The following is a 12,691-nucleotide window of genomic DNA, read 5'->3' as shown; positions in this document are numbered from 1 at the left end:
CCCCCCCCCCGGTTAACAGAGTCTACACAGGAGAAGACAAACAGCCTCTTTCTCCCCTCTCTCTCTCTCCGACGCGGGTCATAAAAAGGAAAAGTCCAGTGGATAAGACTTCTTTTTTGTGTCCAGTCACATGTAGAACTGTTGGACTATTGCTGTTGACATTCATCCACTGTGTCGTTTTTTTGTACGCAGACGCAACGGCGCGATAAAGGAGGAATACCAAGGCATTTGGCTGCAAAAACAAACAGAACATCAATCAGAACTCCATCATGGGCTGCCCCCTCCTGCGGAACGCGTTTGCTGGTTTGATCCTGGTACTGCTGTCGAAAGGTAAGTTCTACGAGCTACTTTAGGGATGTGCTGACTGTTCTGTGCTGCTGCGCATCTAAATATGTATCTTCGTCTTTCATTTTATGAAAACGGTTGTGGAGGTGAATACTAATGACGTGGGGGGGTTACCTGCCTGTGAATCACACGTCTGTTGTGCCAATGCGCTCCAGCTTTCCATTTGCTATTTGAAATAGATGCTGCATATGTGTGTGAGTGTGTGTGTGCGAAAGTGTGCACGCGTAAGTGTGTTTGTGTGTGCGCGTGAGAGCGTGCGTGAGAGCGCAGAGCCAGGTTAATCTCCAAGCCAACCTCGTATAAGCAAACGAGTGATGCTTATTAAAATGTTTATTATGAAAATAAAGATTCCCATCTCGTCTTCTGTGAACATTCCTTTACGTGACACGACGCACCACCAGTGCAAAGACGGGTGGTGGGGTGGGTGTTGTGGTGGTGAAGGTGGGGTTAATGTATGTATGGTGGAAGCAATGCAGAGAGACTCAGGAGAGAAACAGTGTTTTTTTCTCTCTCTTCAAAACCAAAGTCGAGAGAGAAAAACGGAGAAAGAAGGACAGTTGGGGGGGGGGGGGGGGTCTAACATGCATTGGGTAGTCAAGCATTTTCCTCTTTTATCTCGGACATAAAACAGCTTCACCACAGCTCAACAAAAGAGACAAACACTCATTCATCCGCTCTTCTACAGTGTCAAGATAACTTGCACATTCGGAGGATTCAGATGGCATTTTGAAGTGCTTCATTACGAATAACACAAACAAAGAGTGTTATATTATGTTGTTGTTGTCCTCAGGGAACACTAACCAGGGGACATTTAAAATCCTCCTGCATTTTTCATCATGTCATCCTGTAAGGGTCTCACCATGCTATGGGAATGTTCTACCATATATTAGTTGTGCAACGTATTCTCACCTTGTACTCTAATTTCCCCTCGCCCATCTACACATATACACAAATACACACACCTGGCTCAATTAGTCCTGCCTTCATCCCGTAGGAAATCAGTATATAAATAAATTACCCCAGACCTTAATAACAACAATTGATGTGTCAGTGCAATAAGATGGGAGGTTAACAACGTGCAGATGCAGACGGGCTTTAGCCTCCTGCTCCTGGGCTCATTGTGGGCAGGAGAGCCCAGCTGGTCACGGTTGGCTTGCCACAGGAAGTGCCTTCTCCACACCAGGCACAGAGCAGACGGGCAGCCCTGCAGGACGTACTCACAGCACACACACAGCAACACATTAACCAGCCCAACAACCGTACTGAGTCTCATTTCAGCTTTCAGCCCTCTGAATTTGTAACCGGTGGGTTTTTGCGATGTGACGGTGTGACCAATCATGTGAGCCGCAGTTGAGGAATGATTGGATATTGATGGGAGCTGCGCACATTGCAGCACATGTGAATCAGATTCCTCTCGGAGATCTCCCGTCTGCTGCTCTTAGTTGCTGTAGGTCCACAACACGTCCATCTTTAAAGGTAGAACGCATGCATTATGAAGGAAGAACATGACTGTTAAAAGTGCACCGGCCGCTGCTTAATAAATCATGCAGCAGTGAAATTATCCTTTTGTATCTGTGCCTCTGAGAGCCAGCCCAGTGTGGTATGTGGACACTGAAAAGCTTCATTACCATTGCTTAGCAGATTGTGTTTAAATGAGTGAGAAATATTCCCCCAGTACTTTATTTACCTGAAGTCTTCGTCTTGACACTGATTATCACTCTTTTAGCCACTATGCACGTTGAATATTTATTAAGAGAGAGCACCATTTCTTCTTTCATGGCGCCAGAAAGTGATAGTAAAATGTTTGTTAGACCTGTACAATGGGATGCCAAGCAGGTTGAAAAGGAGCTTTTTCTTTGCAGCAAAACACAATTAACCTATTCAAAGGTCTGCTACTGGCTTGCCGTTTGAATGTACAAACCACTCTGTGGGTGCGATGGCCAGGTCCTGGCACGCTGTCATGCCTTTCCTTTCCACATTAATTCCCATTTTTCTTTCACTTAAATGTCTGAAAGGTGCATGGCAATGTGCCCACTCATACATACAGTAAGATATCTATGTATTTCTGGCACACAAGCTGTCTGCAATTAATCAAAACCTGTTTCATCTATGAGAGCAGTCTCTGTGAGGCTTTTGGAACATTAAGGCTGTGAGTGTATCCACACACACCTCCACCTGAAATTTAACAATTTACCCTCCTGCTTAAAGGATTTCTGCTGTGGCTGAAACGTGCAGTCTGATAATGGGTATAATGTCATCATTGATTCAGTGAAACGTGAAGATGACAAGAGAAATTTCTTCTGCTACCGGGCATACAGTTCATAGGTCACATTTAGATACCAAAGAAATAGATTTCTGCCTTACAGTTATCCATTAATTTAATTATTGCAAGGAATCCCATTTCACAGGGGACTGTATACTGTACATGTATGTCACTGAGGTTCAAACAGGCCGACAGATAGGTCTTCCCACCGACATGCACTGCTGTGATGGAGGTTCTGGTAAGAGGATGTGTACAAGGCAGGAACACAGGTGAAAACAGGTGGGGTAGCATTGTAGCAATATTTCTTGTTTCACCAACATATGGGGGCCAAGTGGGGTCAATGCACATTGTACATGTTAGCATGTAGCCACCCTCTTACATCCCTGCCCCCTCTCACACACACACACACACACACACACACAAATGCACACACACAGATACAGAAAACACTCAACTGGATCACCAGTCTTGGCTAGGAGATGAAGAGAAGGGCGATGCCAGCATCAACAGATGCCTTGCGCTCCTATTCTGGAGGGGACTCTGCTTTTTCTCCCTCCCTTTGAAATCCATGGTTTCTGTGTTCTGTTGTTCTCCATGTTTGGCTTAGAAATGCTTTGCCATCTTGGCAGGTTTTATTTATCTGTTGGAGTGAGAGGGCCTGGATTTTGTCTCGAGAGCCTGGGGGACGAGGGTTGGAGGTTTAACCATTCTGGAGTGGGTCTGTGGTCTGAATGTTTCCCCCTTGGGTTTCAATTTTTCTCTACTTCTCTTGCTGCTCTGTGGTGGCCTGTGAAGCTGTGCATCCAAAACCTTCCACTGAATATATTCCTTGCACATAATGGATCCATAGTGTTTTGACCTAGGACTGGCAGAGACAGGTGCTGTGATGGAAAGTGAATTGGTGTTGGAAACTTCCTTTTAATTATTGCTTAAGAATGAATACATCAAAATTAAATTACGCCTTACTAAGCCAGCGCTGAGAGTATTGTTATTGGATTTCAATGTGTTGAGGATCCAAATCAAGGCCTGTAAAATATAACCAGTTCAGTTGGTCTTTTTTTTGTCCTGCAGAGGAAATTGTGCTTGTAGCAAGGCCAAAACAGACACACCAAAGCAGACTGGTCCATCAGTAAAACAGATTAAAAAAAAAAAAAGATTTAGAAAGAGTAACGCAAAATAACAAAAATAGGGAATCGTAGTGGAAAAAATAAAGATCCAGAAGAAAGGAAAAAAAGAAGAAAAAATTGAAACCCGTGTAATATTAATATCGTGATGTGAGCCTAGAGATTTTCTTCGATTTTTGGATAATGTCATATTGTAATATAAGTGTTGTCTTTTCCTGGTTTTAAAGGCTGCATTAAAGCAAAGCGATGTCCTTTTCTGAACTTACCACACTGTTGTAACTGTTCTATTATTTGCCTTTACCCACTTTGTCATTGTATTCACATTACTGATGATTATTTGTCAAAAATCTGATTGTGTGAAAGCACCGGTCAACACTACAATATCGTTGCAGTATTGATATCAAGGTATTTTATCAAAACTATTGTGATATTTGATTTTCTCCAAATCGCCCAGCCCTACCTGTAAGATGAATTGGTATGAACAATAAAGCAATAGGATATGCCGTTTTTTGGTTAATACAAAGGTTGTGAATTAAGTGAGCTTTAAAGAAGAAATGTTTAAATCTATCGCTCCTGGTTCTGGGAAGTCTTTATTTAAGGGGTGGCAAGTATCACTGGCGATACTAAAAGACCAGAAGAGAGAGGAATAGCGAGATGCATTCATTATCATATCCTCATTTCATAGGTTTTGCGGCATTGCCAATTACAGGCTGGACAGAGATGAATAACCCCTGAGCTGCTGACCCTGTGACCTGCCAGGCTGAGGCTCAACCCTGCATCTCGTAGTGTTAACAGCTATCTGGCCAGAGCGGTGACTGAGAGGTCAGAGGTTCAAATCCTTTGAGAATGGTTAGCCACAGTGTTGCTGCGGCCGATCCGAGGGAGCGCCACCACCTCGCCGCCCTTGAGATTTTTCCTGTCGGTTTTGATAAACACTTCACTGGGCCTCACATATTGTTTTGGGGGGTTTGGCAATTACACAGTGTCAGTGTCATAAATAATGATTACAGCAAGGCTTGTTTGCAATTATAATTACAGTTATAATATATGGAGTTCAGTGTAATGGAAAGGAACTAGGACAGCTTTCAGCTCGGGACAGGTAGTTATACTGTGTTTAATTACTGTAGTAATTTGCTCCGTTACAACCTCCCCGCGTCCCAGTCCCAGTGTAAAGACCTGTGTCGGTCCTGGTGTGAATATGAACATTGGCTGTGGGTTCTCGCTTTAACAGATGAAAAAAGGCTGTGTTTTATTTAGTGTATGTGGGAGGATCATTAACGAGGGAGCAGAGTGGCTTTAGAAGCAGGAATAAGTGGTGGTCTGTGAACTCCCATCGACCATGCTCGCACACGCAAGCACACACACAAACACACGCACTTACATAGAAGTAAACATATGAATGCATACATTGTGGAATAGTTCCTTTTACATGGGCCATTGGGAAGATGACTTTTAACAATTCCGTGATTGATTGCAATTAATCGTATTGATGTCATAGTTAACTCGCAATTAATTGTGATTACTCGCACATTTGTATCTATTCTAAATGTTATGGCTATATATTCAGCACCGACAAAATGTGTGAGGTAAAGCTGTTTTCACACATACAGGTAATTCACTTGTGCAACCTTGCCCCTATTTTCCCCTGTTGCTGAGTAATGGACATTAACATCACATGGTCTCTTGAATGTAGCATACCTGTAGCAAGCTCCTTCATAGTAACTGTCTGTACAAAACAAAAGTCGAAGAGGAGCTCCGTGCTACAGAGCAGCAATTGCTAGTTGTTTAAGCACGCTAAAGACCTCCGTCACAGCTCCGTCGTATCAGTGGTATTTAGTAGATGTGTTAAGCCGCCAAAAGGTTCCTCAACACCGCCTTCGGTGCCCTGCATGGTGCTCCTTCAGGTCAGCTGGAGCTGGTGGTTCAGTTATCGGAGAATACTGTAGGTGACTCTCAGCCGGGGACAGAGCAACAATAGCGCAAGCTATTGGTCATTTCGGCGGAGATTACGGTTAAGTAAGTAATGAAACGACTAGTGTGTGGCGTGCCTGTTGTTTTCATTTCTGGTCTAGCTAGATCATCAAATCATATTTTTCTTTAGAGTTTTGCTAGGCCAAAGAGAACGTTAGATAAGATAATAAGATAAGATAATTTGTTTATTAGTCCCCAATGGGGAAATTACTGCACTACACTCTGTGTACACACTTTTGTTAGTACTCACACACAGGCCTGAAATACACACACATGCTCAGGACCTATACATGCACTATACATGGAGAGATGTCAGAGTGAGTGGGCTGCCAGCTGAACCAGCGCCCTGAGCGGTCGGGGGGTACGGTGCCTTGCTCAAGGGCACCTGGCAGTGCCCAGGAGGTGAACTGGCATCTCTCCAGCCACCAATCCACGCTCCCAACTTTTTGGGTCCATACGGGGATTTGAACCAGTGACCCTCCGGTTCCCAACCCAACTCCCTATGGACTGAGCTACTGCCACTGGTTAATCTCACGATAAAAAAATTGACTCTGTTAAAATGGGTTTGCGTTAACGGCATTAATAACACGTTTAACTGACAGCACTAATATATAGTACAAACACGCACACACACACACACACACACACCAGCATGGATAATAATGACTCTTATTGATCTTTTTTCAATGGCGTTCAAATGAAGAAAATCAAATCAGTCTCAGTACAGGGCAAATTTCTTCCCTTTGGCTTTCAAAGTTTCAGTCTACACTGCAGATTGAGCTACCTGCAGGGAAAATGAGCGAGGGACAAACGGAGAGGTTTTCTTGTTTGGTGATGTGCAGATGTAACACATTTAAGGGGAATGACTACTGTTAGAGGCGGAGACAGAGCACTGTGTTTTTTTTTCTCCTCTCTATTCCTCTTCCTTCTAGTCTCTTTTTGTGCCAGTGAGTTAGCATCATTGGAAACACAATTCAGATTAGTGCAGGCGGCTTGTCCTAGGGGAGCCTGGAGGGATGAGGGTCCCGCTTCTCTCCCTGTCCTCATTACCAAAAGACAAGGAGCTCGCCGGCAAATCAATGGAAAAGGCTTAGGCACTAAAGCAGGCCATGGCTGGTGATGGGACTAAGCTTTGTGTGTGTGTGTGTGTGTGTGTATATATGTGTGTTTTTGTGTCTCAGTGTGTGCATGTGTTTATGTGTGTGATTCTTCCCATGTGTACGTGTATGTACTACAACAGAAGGCTGGAGAAAAACATTAGTTTCAAACGACTGCTGAATTGCTCGCCGTTGGAGTAACCTCAAAACTCCCAGTTAACTGCGCTGATATTTACCAGGGGGACATACGATAGCACGGAAGCCCTTTAATTATGCAGATAACGTCAAATTCATCTGTGAATCCATTTAGTCCAGTACTAACACTGTTACCATTGTAAGCATAATTGCTCAGGGCATTGTTGCCATGACTACTACTACTAATTCAATAGCCTGCATATGTGTACAACTTCCTTTTAAGGAGCAGCACCTTGTTTCCTGTCAACAACCCCCTGCAGCGGATGCCGGCATCAAAATATGGCAAACATTCCACCTGTCTCACGGCTCAATCTGCGCTGCAACTGTTCTCGCTGTAGCTGATGCTGTTGTTCTCATATTTGCCTTCATCCCATCCTCGTGCCGCTAGCTATGTTTACACAGGTACAGCTACTTGGCGCAACAAATGCTAAATAATGGTTTCATGTTGTGGATTTTCAGCCCCTCTACTACCTTCTGACATGGGGCTGTAGGTGTTTCTGGGTCTGTGCAGAGGGGAAGGCAGGGCAAGAAGGAAGCCAGGGAAATAAATAAAACTGTGGAATACAGATCAATAAATATTTTAGCAGCTGGTCCCTTCACAGACTTCTCCTGAAGCCATAAGAGGTGGAGAGAGATAGAGAGTGGGAGGGACAGAGAAAGTGCAAGAGAGGAAGAGAGAGAACAGGGGTAATTGTGTTTCAGACTCTCATTCACAGTGAGCGGGAGAGATGGAGGGTGAAAGAGAGAGGCAGAGAATGGGGATAATTGTGTCCCAGACCTTAATAGACAGAGAGAAGGCATGAGTGAGGGGTGGAGAAGCGACACTGGGTGCGCTAACGAGCACCACATACCAACATTGTCTCCAATGGGAACAAAAAGAAGCATATGAGAGACTGGGTCCCTGGACTTTGACACTACATAATAGTGACTGTAAGAATCTCTCTCACATAATTCTAATTCCTGTCAGGAGTTAGCGACAGACTGCGTGGGTGTGTAGTTTGTGCAGCAAGCAGTTCTAAATGATAATGAGCCTGTCGGCAGCTGAGATGGCTAACATGTTGCCGCTGCAGGCATGGCCAGTGTCAATACCAACATGTTACAACCATTACCTGATATGTTCCCACATTGCTGTGAAATTTTCACACACAAAGATGTAAATTACATGCAGCGCGTGTAGTGTGGAATATATATGTTTAATGCAGGGAGTGAGAAGCAGTGGGAGGAAAAGAAAGAGCTCATGAGGGTGGACAGGCTGGAGAAATGGAGGAGTTATGAAAAAATGATTGAAGGAGGGCTGCTGGGAGGAAGCTAGGGAAGAGACAGATGGTGTGAGGGAGGAAGGGGAGGAGGGATTTGAAGACCCGCAACAGGCAGTGATCGAGATAGATTGATTTTTCAGATGATTAGGTGGAATAAAAAAAAAAAAACTCTGTTTGGGTGATATTGCTGTGAGTGGGAGTAGTGAAAATGTTTCAGGGTCACTTGGTGTGTGATATTGCAGCATTAAGGAGCTGGTGCTAATGTGATACACCACTGGTGGGGAGTCATTCCAGCGAGGCAGCACACCTCTAATAGGATGCTCAAGCAGTGCCCCCACATCATAATGAGTGGTTTGAAGCTTGTCAAGAATCCCCAGGTTACATTAAATAATATATTTAGACATTCCTTTTTTAAATTGCAAGCACACACAGCAATCAAAGACTAACATTACATGTTTTGGTTGCAATTTGAAAATCTACATGAATAGGAAAACAAACTGTGTCGCTGTCTAGTGGTAGTCGGTGCTTGGCGTAGTCTTTCTGAGCCCTTCCACTCAGAGCTTATGCAGCGATTTAGAGATATGCCACAATTGTCCTGTCGTGTAAGGCCGGCACGTGGCTCCATCTGGATGTGAAGGTGCTGGTGGGATTTTTTTTGTAATAAAGTGTCCATATTGGCTTGACACCCTGACAGTAAGACTTAGTTTTAGCAGAATTTCACCAAGGATTTGGCTATGACAGTCCATAAATAGACTTACAGGGCATGTTCCACAGTGTCTTTGATTCATTTGACCATGTTCCTTCGGTAACAGGGTGTTAAAAATTGCGGCACACAATTTGAAGCAAAAGAATGTTGTTGTTTTTTTACCAGATATATGTGTGATATTGTCGTGCTACTATGGTAATTGGGATTGTAGGTAAGATTTCATCAAACATTTGTTCTGAAATATATCATTAATTGGGTTTGGGAGATGACTCTGCTGTGTTATTGTGGTATAATATTTTCACTAATTAGATGTGGGGTTGGATAATTCTAATGCTGCTCATCCCAGTTTTGTGATTCAGTGAGTGATATTCCATTAGTGCTTGGACCTGCATGAGGGCGGTTGTGAGCATAATATTCAATTCAGACATTATTTAAGACATTTCATGTATGTGGTTTGTTTTTAAACTGTGTTTTAATCACATTGTGTTCTTTAATTCATTGAGGGATGTGTGCTAGTCTAATTTGTTGTGTAAAATCAATCTTGGGAGTGACAGTAAGATTTACAAACATCTCCTAAGAAATATTTTTCTTTAGACATTTCAGGGCTGTTGTAATAACACATTCTTTTTTTTCGCACTAAATATGATAGAATTTGACCAAATTGAACTCATTAAAAGACATCATTCCAGAGATTCAAGTCAAATTTCCAATTAAAAATCCTCATCAATCTGGTCTTCGTTGAGCTGCTGGTTACTCCTAGTTGCAACAGTTATTCCCATGCTAGAGCCCATGAGAATGTATCAATACAAATTATTGCCACAACCCAATGTTTAATATACTTTTAGTGCTGGAAGTGCCCAACATAAAAACCAAAACATTTTAGAAAATGTCCCTTTACAAATGACTCTGAAATTCTTTTGTCACAGCAGCAAAACACCACGCTCTCTCCCCATCAAAGGGGTACTGACTGTATCGATGTGACCTTTATCTGGCCAGCAGACCTCCAATTCCATTACCGAATAATGAAGGTGTCAGAAAAGGGCAATTAGCTGCTTAATGTTGGGCAACAGTACTCTAATACAACATGTTTTTGCTGACAAGTCAATATCTATCCCTGACAACAACAGTATTTTTAGACTCAGTAAGAGTTATTGGAATTGTTGACATTATAGTAAATAAATTTGTTGATTTATGTTCCACTGAACCTGTCTCACTACCTCTTTAAAACCAAAACTGTTATGCATTTCTGCTGCGATGGACTGGATGAAAAACATTCAGTGATAGAGCTGCCTTTAAACGATATTATACAATGAAAAATCTAGACATAGACTGAGTGATGATGTGATGAGAGGCTACCAATACAAAATAAAATGTTTAAGATTAAAAAAAGGGCTTTAGCAAAACAACCAATCAAAATCACGCTGATGTCAGAGCAAGAGCCTCAGTGTTAAAGATTTAAATCAGATGATATCTGTATAGAAGAGCTTAGAAGATAAACAACCCAATTTAACACTTGTTATTAAGATTCATGCTGGCCTGTTTATCGTAAATATCTGCTTTATCAAATCTGCAGTTACCTTTGTTTGTTATTTTGGGTTTTGACAGCTGTAATCAAAATTGATCTGTATACTGCAGGGAGGCAGCTAAATCAGGCATGACAAATGCGGGGCCGACAGTGCAGGTGTTTTCTCAATCAGGCCGACGTGATTGATCCTCTCTTGAATCCATCATGATCAAACCTTATTGACATCAGGCTTCTATTAAGATTTTGTGATGGGAGAGAGAAAAGAAAGATAGAAGCTGATTGATTACAGTGCAAAAAAAGTTTTAGCAAAGAATTGCATTTCAATTCGGCCCTATGGAGTATTTATAAATCCAAAAATGTTGGAAGGACTTCTGCTGGTGCGATTGATTTTCCTTTAATTAGATTTTTTTACTGGACTGGTTTTGCGTGGTACATTAATAATGTGAAGAATTATGATGGCAGGAGAGGACTTGCCTTAAGGTTCAATTATTTCCTGCGGTCAAAGCAATGACATCATATGTGTAATGGATTGCACTTGATTAAGCGTGTTTTGCCGGTTAAATTTGTTATAGTGCTGAATATAATGCACTTCAGCAAATATGTTTGATATCATGTACTGAATAAGCAAATGTCTTTCATTTAATGGCTCATTTCTGCTCCCTTCATCACCGTAAGGTTTTTTTTTCTCAAGTATATAGATATCTGTTGTCAGCATTTTGACAGTACAGTTTGATTTAGCACAGTGATTTTTTTTCCTTAAAGCATTTTTTTTCTAAATGAGCAGAGACTCTTTTGTACAAGTGTGCTGCACAGGCTGAATGCAGAGATGGCACAACACAAGTTGTCAAGCCATACAGGCTGACTGGCTTTGAAATACTGTGTCTTTGAAACGGCAACATTTCAATTCGGAGGACAGCAATTACACAGTCAACCATGGAAGTGGGTCGAATTGCATCAGAGTAGCGCCACATTTATTATAATGTAAAACCCAGCCACTTTGTGTTCTATAAGTTATGCTTTGGTGCACAGCCCCGGGGACCCCCTGGCCATCTGAGTGTGCCAAGTCACCCGTTTCTACTTTCTGCTATCAGCTCACACTTAAAGACACAAGCGCACAACCTAAGGCCATCTGTTTGCTTTTTCCGGGGCAACTTGATGCCTATAGGGACATGGACATATGTGATAAAAGAAAATACCATCAGAGTTGTCAACCATCTGTGTCTGCCTTGATTACCTGAGGAACACCACATATATCGCAACTCACAAAGTAATAAAAGTTGCACCTCCCCTGATGTGGTGCCCACTGTAACGTACTCCCTTTGAGGCTAGTTCAATGGGAATGATTGATATGTATAATTTGATTCATGCCATGCTTGTTAGGAGATGACACCATCTAACAGTCTGTCATGTAAATGGTATATCACGACAAGTGGTGAAAAGTACATGATGCGGAAATCCCTAGGGGAGGGCAATATGACTGTTAACAATATCACAATAATAATAAAAATAATGATGATGAATTTTTTCCAATATCTATATTGAGATGTCTGAACATGGTAAATGTATGTAACATTTTCTATAAAACTACTCAATTTGTTTTTCACTTCTATGCATTACATCAGGCAAAATGCTTCATTAAAGCTAAACCTTGCCATTTTAATGTTGTTAGTTTTTGTTTAAAGTTACCTTAGTTTTACAACAATACTTTGTACAATGATAACACAATTAATGATTTGAATTATTGCCCATGCCTTACATCACTCACAAACAAAAGTAGCAATGCTGTGATGGGTACCTCACTCAATAGAACCAGGGACTAGCCATACAAATGCCACTGTTACACTGTTAAGTCACATTTTTTGACGCAAAGATAAGTGGCTCCAATGACTCAGATATTGATAAAATTGACCCATTTTGCTAAAGACATGTAACATGTTTATATTCCTATAAAAGTATAAGTTTCTGTAAATGTCAACATTTGATCGTGGCACAGGGGAAAAATACTCGCCAAACCTTTCAAAGACACGGATTTGATCCCTGAACGCAGTGATTCCGGGCTTGACACTCATTTGAACAGATTTTAATGTTGCTGATGGGAAGCCAGTGAGGGATTCAGGTGTATTGGAGAGAACCGTTATCTACACCTTCCCCAGGACAAAAAAAGTGATATGGCAGTGACAGGAACTATAGAAGAATGACATGTTGC

The 12,691-nt window shown here is 42.0% G+C and overlaps 1 protein-coding gene across 1 annotated transcript in view; it reads left to right on the top strand.

The window, feature by feature from the left end:
* Positions 1-269: 269 nt before the first annotated feature.
* iglon5 (IgLON family member 5) overlaps positions 270-12,691 on the top strand; it is a 93,727-nt gene continuing 81,305 nt past the window's right edge. Inside the window, exon 1 of the mRNA XM_034874013.1 lies at positions 270-330. Within this exon, the coding sequence (XP_034729904.1) occupies positions 270-330 (61 nt within the window). The remainder of the gene's footprint in view (positions 331-12,691) is intronic.

Source organism: Etheostoma cragini, chromosome 6 (genome assembly GCF_013103735.1).
Source record: "Etheostoma cragini isolate CJK2018 chromosome 6, CSU_Ecrag_1.0, whole genome shotgun sequence".
In the NCBI taxonomy this organism is placed as follows: domain Eukaryota; kingdom Metazoa; phylum Chordata; class Actinopteri; order Perciformes; family Percidae; genus Etheostoma; species Etheostoma cragini.
This window is presented reverse-complemented; position numbering and strand designations above follow the sequence as displayed.